At 42.0% G+C, this 8,494-nt stretch overlaps 1 protein-coding gene across 3 annotated transcripts; it reads right to left on the bottom strand.

Annotated features, from left to right (window-relative positions):
• Positions 1 to 892: 892 nt before the first annotated feature.
• LOC117652046 (polycomb protein Sfmbt-like) lies at positions 893 to 8,384 on the bottom strand. Of its 3 annotated transcripts, none has more exons than XM_034396682.1 (13): positions 8,189 to 8,384; positions 7,358 to 7,500; positions 7,071 to 7,278; positions 6,098 to 6,975; positions 5,882 to 6,011; positions 5,669 to 5,803; positions 5,052 to 5,587; positions 4,724 to 4,957; positions 4,375 to 4,639; positions 3,971 to 4,132; positions 3,588 to 3,679; positions 3,355 to 3,510; positions 893 to 3,269 (listed from the first exon to the last, which is right to left on the bottom strand). In XM_034396682.1, exons 1-13 carry the CDS (start codon positions 8,205 to 8,207, stop codon positions 3,102 to 3,104), a joined length of 3,126 nt encoding a protein of 1,041 aa, XP_034252573.1. In that variant the 5' UTR covers positions 8,208 to 8,384; the 3' UTR covers positions 893 to 3,101. The 3 variants fall into 3 exon arrangements, with proteins under 3 accessions (XP_034252573.1, XP_034252580.1, XP_034252586.1); XM_034396689.1 differs by lacking the exon at positions 8,189 to 8,384 and adding an exon at positions 7,752 to 8,131; XM_034396695.1 differs by lacking the exon at positions 3,971 to 4,132 and having other exon boundaries at positions 8,189 to 8,207.
• Positions 8,385 to 8,494: the final 110 nt, after the last annotated feature.

Here is an 8,494-nt window from a genome sequence, read left to right as displayed (position 1 = left end):
TTCGTCTCGCGATTTCCGCCTCGGCGCGCGCGGACTACTTGACGCCGCGCTGCTGCGACGCCGCTAGACGCCGCCCGCGGAGGCCGCCGCCGTGGCTTGGGTCAGCGTCCCAGCTGGGCGGCCTGGGCGCGCGGAGGAGAATCTGGAGTCGATCCGCGCGCCACGCCGCCTGCGCCGCGCCTTGCCGAGCCACCGACGCACGACTTGCACTCCAACTTGTCGCTGTCGGCGAGCTGGGGCTCGGCGCGGTGTGCGTTGCGGGCAAACAGACTCCCCGGCGGGGATTTTGCCTTTCAGTGGCGCCGCATCGAGAGCTGCGTCGCAGAACGATGCCGCTACGCCCCGCCACTGCCTGGGCGGCCTGGGCCTGGCATCATTGAACCGGCGCCACCGCCTCATTTATTGACCCAAACACGGCAGCAGCGGCAGCGCGGCGGGCCTGGAAGGCCTGGAACCAGGGGCGGCCCAGAGGCTGCGACCACCAGACGGGGTGGCACGCACCACTCACCGCGGGCAAGGCTGGAGGGCTGCAAGGCTTGCGTCCATTCAATCGGCATGGCTTTTGCTAGGCCGACGCCGACGCGCAATGGCGGCGCCACCTGCCGGCGATGCACTCAACTTCGAAGTCGCCTTTGACTTCCAAGTTTTCCCCCGATCACCTCTTGAAAATCTTCAAGGAGATGGGAATATAGATACAGGTCAGCTTCAAACCACAAATCATACTTACCTGATCGCCGATGATTGATTTTCAAATTGACTGAAATTCAAATTAGACTTCATTTTCAGCATCCAAGAAAACCTCCGTTGCAGGACTTAAAAATAAACAGCTTTGTGGGATTGGTGCTTTAACAAGTCACACACTAATGCCAATGAGGTACAACAACACAAAAACTGACCACAGGGATTTCACTTTATTTAATTTTAAATAAGGGTATAATAGTTACTTGGTTCCTGACTGCAGTCTTAATTCTGTGTAGATTGTAAGATTTTGCTAACAGAGCAAAGAGAGATTGCTCCAGAAACAATGCTTAGAGCAGATACAGACCACACATGATTTTGAAGACCTCTGCACCTCATCAGCAATCTACCAGGTAAGTAGTTCTCCCAACAGTGTAGGGATACAATGACAACAATGAATAACAGCAAAGACAGTTCTTATGCCATCTTTGACAAAGCATCGCAATCAGCAACATTGCTCAGGGAACTAAGCTGGGAACTTGCACAAGGGCTGAAATTCATGATCACTCTGGGGATCAGAGACAAGAAATCTCAAAAAAAGTAGAAAAAAAATGGCCGCATGAAAATATTTTTTTAAAAAACTATACTGTAATCACACATAAAAACTACCATTCTTCTACGATTAACCATGATTTATGAGTTGAAACAAAAAAAGACCCTAGTGCAAGATCAAGTTGATTAATCTTAAGCACAATAGAAATAAAAAATAAATATTTACATAGGGTACAATAATCCTTGGAGACACTGTAAAAATACAGGTATACCAAACACTAAGGACCACACGTTTCCAAGATCATACAGAAAAACAAGTCAGTGCACCTGCAACCAGCGATTGCATCAGCAGTTGAAAAAAAATTACAAGGGAGGAGTTGATAAGGCTGGTGTACACTTATTCAGTAAAAACATATTTTTTTTTTAAATGATAGAGTGACTTGCAGGTATCCTAGTCTCATGTAATAAAACTATGCTGCAACACTAACAAAAAGAAAAAGTGTCAATTTGGCTTGGAATTTCATTTCCAAATAATTGAATGAAATTGGTAAAATACATTTTACAAAATTACAGTGTTGCTGAAAGGACAGCGAGTAAGAAAATAATCAAGTCATATTCACTTAATTCACAGCCAAGGAATGCCTACATTAGAGATTAGAGCTATGCATACATTTACAGGCATGCCAACAACTTCCCTCCACATATTTGGATTGAACCTACTTTATGCAACAACACAAAACAGAATGATATTTCTATTATAATTGCCCTGAAATTCCTCAACAAACGACATGTGGATGTCCTTAAATAACAATAAATATCAGTGACTGAATGTAAACAAAATCTAATAAGGCGATTAAAAAAGAAGTCTTATGGTGATTGCTTTCAGTTGCATGAATATGAAATTATGTACAGACGGTAATGAGTAATATACAAACATTAATAATGCATTATTATCAAAAAGGCGACAGATACCCCTGAGATGGTCATTAGCCTATAAAAAGATAAATAAATTCAACAGCTACTTCAAAGATGAACAGTCCTACGTGATTCAACAAAATAGGGAGTTGCTTTGGCAGATTCAACACAGACACTAACTTCACACTGCAAAACACAAATGATATGCCTCATCAACCAAACAAATGACAGCTCAGTTGGGATGGACTAAAGCTAACTTGGGTTTCAATGACAGGAAAAATAAAAACGGCATTTAATCCAACCACTAAACATACTTCCAAAATCATAGAAGGTGTACACGTAACCGTGATTGTGTTGCTTGACAACTTCCACTCATAAAACCTATAGAAAATAATTTTACAGTAGCTAAGAAGCCTTTGCTTTAGGAAAAGAGAGATGTAGCTTAGTAGGAGATTTACCTCACAGCACAATTTAAGGTAGCAGATAGCATATTATGACTTTAGAAGTACATGACTAAGTGCAACAACTAAACTTAGCATTCATAAGTTATCAAACTATAGAGTACTCAACAAATCGGTAGTAAAAATATACATTTTTCACTTTTTTTTCAACCAAAATAAGAGAAAAAAAATGCTGATTACACAATGACCACCAGGATTTAAAGAGTCAGAGACCAATTTAATTATCAGAGTATGGCCATGATAACTCCTCACATGTAAAACCATTTGAAATTCTGCTACACACTACATTCAAAAAGTTTAAAACACACTTTTTGAAACAGTACACCATGAAATGGTGAAGGCAAAGGGAAACCATGTCTCTTGACCAATTCACTTCAAAATTCTCAGAACTGTCATCAATAAATAAAAATGCCTGTTTAACAGGGCTGTATTATGCAAGAGCAGCTTGAGGACAGCCGGGGTAAGGATAGAACTTCTCACCCCGGCAAATTGATCCTAGAGAAGTTTCTTGTAGCCTGCTTTGGCTCGCTCCTGGGCAGGGTTAACCTTAATACGCAGCTGCTGGATTAGATCAGATATTTTCAGGGAAGGCCCCACTTTCATTCCAGACAAACCCATGACCTCTTCTTTGGTGAGATTGAGCAAAGCTTTACCATTTATATTCTGTATACGGAATAGGGAAAATTCAACATTAAGTTAAGTAAAATAAAGCAGACAAACAGTACTGATTCTCAAAAAATGAATGTACCTTTCTGGCGAAATTGTCACAATAGGCTGCACAATCGTTTACTTTCAAAAAGTGAGCAACATCATCAACATCCCAATCATTGGGATTAAGATCTCCAAGTGAAGCACTACTGTTATCCACAAGGCGAGGAATCACTTTGGAACCTGAGACAACTGCCTGTGAGAACAGAGAGATCATTGTTATTGTTTATGCAAAACTCTTACAATGACTACAAAAGCTTCATGAAGACTTACATTGGAGGAAAGTATTTGGTGTTTATCTTCCATTTCCACTGATAGGGGATCACAGAATCCCTCATGAGACATACCTTGATCACTGCCCGTGTCTGTAATACACAATGTGAAAAGTAAATATAATTTGCTAACATTTTCTATAATGCTAAAATGTTTGTAACCTCACTCTACAAGATGCAGAGTAGAAAACATGGGTTGTTAATGAAACGTTCAATGCATTCCTCAAATATAACCAAACCCAGGACCAATGGGGTATTTTTTCTTTACCAAAAGGAGCGTCTGATTGGCATTGGCATCCCACGTTACATAAGAGAAAGCAGAACTTTGATTGAGCTCTAGAGATACTACATGAAAAGGCAAGAAAATAGAAGAAAAACACAAACCTGAAAGGGAGTCAACTTGCATTAACATGGGAACTGCTGCATCACCCATGGCAGGGACCTGCACAGCTGTTAAAGTACCACCAGGACTCTTTTTCATACCCGGACGCCGCTTGGGCATGGCTCTACGACCTCGCCTTCCACGAACTCCACGCTGTGTCCGTCCTACATCACAGAACCAAGAGCCCATGCCAGTTAGATAACACCACACCATCTTCCAGAAACCATTTTCAAAAAGAAAAGAGGTAAGAGAACTCAATTTTGAAAAGGGAAGGTAAAGCAGATAGAAGGTTTAACTACTTTGAGTTTTTATACATGCCACTTTGCAGCTTCACCAAGATTTCCCGCTCCAGAGGGCAGTAAGAAAATACCAAAATTAAAAGAGAAAAACATAAAAGCTGACTCACCTGCATTGGGATTGACTTTAGGAGGTGATATTACTCTGGGTCCTTCCAGCTTGTGTGACACAAGTTGACACCAACCAACAGGATATAGATCTGGGCTACTGCAGTCCAACCATTGGTCATATTCAACCTCCCAACCATTAAAATGGACCCTAAGAAGACGCCCAACAACGCGAGATATTGTTGCCACACACACAAGTCTAGGGTCCATGATGTCTGTTGCTTCAAGGTGCATATCTTGGCAAAATCCATGATTAGGTACCTCCCACTGCAAATAATTTCAGTATTTATTGAAAAATATAATTAAGCATAAAAATACATGATTTAGACTAGGTGGTAGAATAAGAAATACCTGTTTGAACAAAAACGAAGGAGCAGCCAAAGACTGAGTTTCTTGAAGATAAGCATTCCAGTTGAAGGCTCCAATTTCAAACCCCTTGGGTGGAGTCAAAGTGATATTGTTTGCTTCACAGAAACCAGGTGCAAAAATGCATGCTGATGTTTGATGATAGCAAAACCAGTCAGAGCAATTTATATCAGCATCATAGGTTTCAATTCGAATCATCAGATAGCCTTCATTCAGTACCTAAGAAATGATAATGAAAAACAAAATCACTGTTGATAAAGTTCTACAGAAAATTCACATGCTTCAAACTTTACAGCCCTGCAACAGGTCTCACCTTCATGACGGTGGCCACACAGATTGATGACAAGTTTAAAGGGTCTATTGCTTCAACTTTCATTCCTTCAACAAAACCGGTCTGCTTATTTGTAGCTAGTTGTGAAACTATTTGGTTGAATTGTTGCTTCTGTCGCATTTGAAGGGGGAACAAGTTCTCAGTAGCATCATCTTCATCCCACACCCCAGATAAACACCTATCTAAATATTCTGGTGGAGCATCAATTTCATGGCCCACTCTGTGAGCCCAGCCAACAGGATGCATAAGGCTTGAATCTTCATGACACCAGAACCCATTGTCATCATCATCTGTTTCATAGTATCTGACATGTATTCTCTTTCCGATTATTTTCTCAATGGTTGCTACTTTGACTTGAGATATTCTGTTCTTGTCCACAACTTCAACATTAAGACCACACCTAAACCTTGACTTCAGGCTTTCATGTACTTTGTTATAAAATGTTGATGGAAGGGTGCGAGCACCTGTGAGACGCTTGACCAAGAAATCTTTCCAGTCAGTATATTTATGTTCAACAGCTGAAATTAAGAGAGAGCAACGATGAAAATTAGGTCAAGTTCAAGATACCAAGTGCACAGAGAAAAAATATCAAAGCTTACTTTTGGGTGGGATAAGAGGACGACCACGAATAGCGCACCATCCAACATGATGAACAATTGAAGAACACAAATTCACCCAGAAATCTTTACTGCTATTTTGGCCAAATCCTTCATAGCGTAATAAAGCTTTGTAACCTTGGGGGGAAAAAATGGAGCTGTGTTGAACTACGGTTAAATTTGAAGGGAAAATTAAAGGGATGCATTATTACAGACCTTGAATTTTCAGTACAGTGGCCACCCAAAAGGAGTCAGGGAAGTCCTCTGAGAAGTTGTCACAGTCTGTATTTTGTACCTCCACTTTCATTCCCACTGTTATGTTGTCCCAGTTATCAGCCATTGGTGCCTAATAATCAAATGTACAAAATAAAATTAATGAAGCTTAAACAGACAAGCCCAAGTGACATAGTAGGATGACTAAAATGAACATACATGCTGAAAGCAGGACACAGGTGCTGCTACGAATGCAGGATCATTAAGAGAAGAATCCCACTCAAAGGTTCCTGCCAAATCAGGACAGCTTTTTTTGTCAGGCGGGAAAATAGGCTCATCCAATTGCAATGGAGGCAAGGGAGAAAAGGCAGGGTAAGGTCTAGCTGGAGTACTTGATGACAACGAATCTTCACTTTTAGAGTCCGAACTATTCCAAGTCTTCTGCTCCATCTGACCATCATCCTCTTGCTGTCCCTGCATGGTCTCACACTGCATGGGTACCTGAGGAACAACCTCCATCTGTGCCTGCATCACCTGCATCTGTGCTGCCATTGGCATGTTCATCTGCAGGTGAGACATGTCCACCTGGGGCTGCATTTGCATCGAAAGCTGCAACTGTGGGTCCATTTGCGATATCCCGAGCGGCAATTGCTGCATTTGCTGCATTTGAGCCTGCATCGGCTGCATTTGCAAAGGAACTTGCGGCTGCAAACCATTGGCCAACATCTGGGGAGGTATGCCTTGAATCTGCTGAGGGATTTGGCCTGGCATTTGGCCTGGGATCTGGCCAGGCATTTGCATCTGAGGCATCAGCACTTGCATTTGCTGCTGAATTTGCATTTGTGGTTGCATTTGCGGTTGCATTTGCAATTGCTGTAGCTGGACCGGTTGAACTTGCTGAACCTGCTGAACTTGCTGAGGGATGGGAGACTGAACAACTTGCTGCACTTGGTTGCTCACTGGTTCCTGCTTTATCTCAACATTTTCTTTCAGTGGCGCTGCATTTTCTCCTCTAGAGCAAGCAAGGCTACAAAATCGCCTCTCTTTGGTGTAGAAGGCATGCTTCACTCCAATAGCACCACAGTTTTGACAGACAGCTAAAAAAGACACAACAACAAATATTGCAGCATGTTATGATTCTGAGATTCTTAAGTATCAAGCTAAAAAGAAGCTCATTTATATGGCAACATACCCATCCCATCTTTCTGAATAGGAATCACACTGGGATCAGTGTCACGTTGGTATGCTATAGGGGTTTTTAGCTTCAGGCCAGGGTGCTTTACCGGACGAATCTTCTTGGTGTTTCCTTGCTGCGAGGCCTGAGCTGGAGATGCCACCTTGGTCCCTTCTTCACCAGCAAACGATTCATACTCATCAAGACCAATGAAGTTTTCCATGCCCTGCAATTCAATGAAATCATTAAGGCAAGGGTAGATGTGAAAGAAAGTACAGAATAACTTCTATAATGAAAATACACACAAGTTGTGGTCTCATATCCTCCAAAGACTGCAAGGACTGTGAGGAATCATTGTAGTACGTCCCATCAGCTTGCTGTGTGAACATGTGCTCGGAGTCTGGTTGTAGTAACATGTCATTCGAACCCATCCACACTAGGCCCAGATCTGAAATCAAGAAGAATAATTGAGCGTTGGAGTTAACGGTAACCGACAATGAAGCAATTGTTGCATTATTAACATAGACACAAAAAATTAATAATCTACAAGTCAAAATGTAGTCTGTCTTGAATTATGAGGCTCAAAATGACAGATCATGAAACCAAGATAATAATTAAAACTTCACAAGGTCTTGGTGAACTCAAAGAATGTACAAAAAGAGTCAGAGTTGTAACACAGGGCACCGTTCAAAAGATTACCTAACGATTAACATCATTACAATGAGTGGAGACTCTTTTCACCTTGAACGCCTAAGGGTCAAAATTTGAGAACAATAGACAAGAGAAATGAGTGCCAAGATTCAGAACGCAAACTGAACAGAATTCGACAATAGAGTGACAACATCGAGTGCAAGAGGACCGAATTTGAATGAGCCAGGAATGGAGCCAGCCCCAACAACAAAGCCCAGGGTAGGTTATCGCGGTTAGGAGCGATCGTCGCACTCTAGTCTGCGGCGTAACATGAGTCGGCAATCACCGCGGCTGTCGGCCTAGGCCCGCCCGTGCCGAGAGATTAGCAAGCGAATCGGCACAAGCCAGGACAAATCTCGGAGGACAAATACGAGCTGAAAACAAAACAGAAGCCTAGGCTCGGCTAGACGAAGACGGTACAGCGATGCATTCAAACGTGTACTCACCATTGGTGGCCATGTCCATCGTTTCCAAATTATTTACAAAGCCGTCGCGGAATAAAAATCGTACAAAATAATATAAACACTTCAATTTCAAACCTAGATTAACAACGTATTAGGCATTTCCAGCACAAACACAACCTCTTCATGTCCCTTTCTTTAGTGAATCTGAATTTGCTTTTGAAGTTAACTGCCTTCAGCAATCGACTGATCGATCTCGAAAAAGAGTGCATGTCGCAAACTGTAAAAAGTCTAAATTTTCATATTTCTCTAGCTTTTTACGGCTAATCTGAAAACAAAAACTTAAAAACT

The sequence above is a fragment of the Thrips palmi genome, unplaced genomic scaffold (genome assembly GCF_012932325.1).
Source record: "Thrips palmi isolate BJ-2018 unplaced genomic scaffold, TpBJ-2018v1 HiC_scaffold_10, whole genome shotgun sequence".
In the NCBI taxonomy this organism is placed as follows: domain Eukaryota; kingdom Metazoa; phylum Arthropoda; class Insecta; order Thysanoptera; family Thripidae; genus Thrips; species Thrips palmi.
Note: the sequence above shows the minus strand (reverse complement) of the source record. Positions and strands in the feature narration are given on the sequence as shown.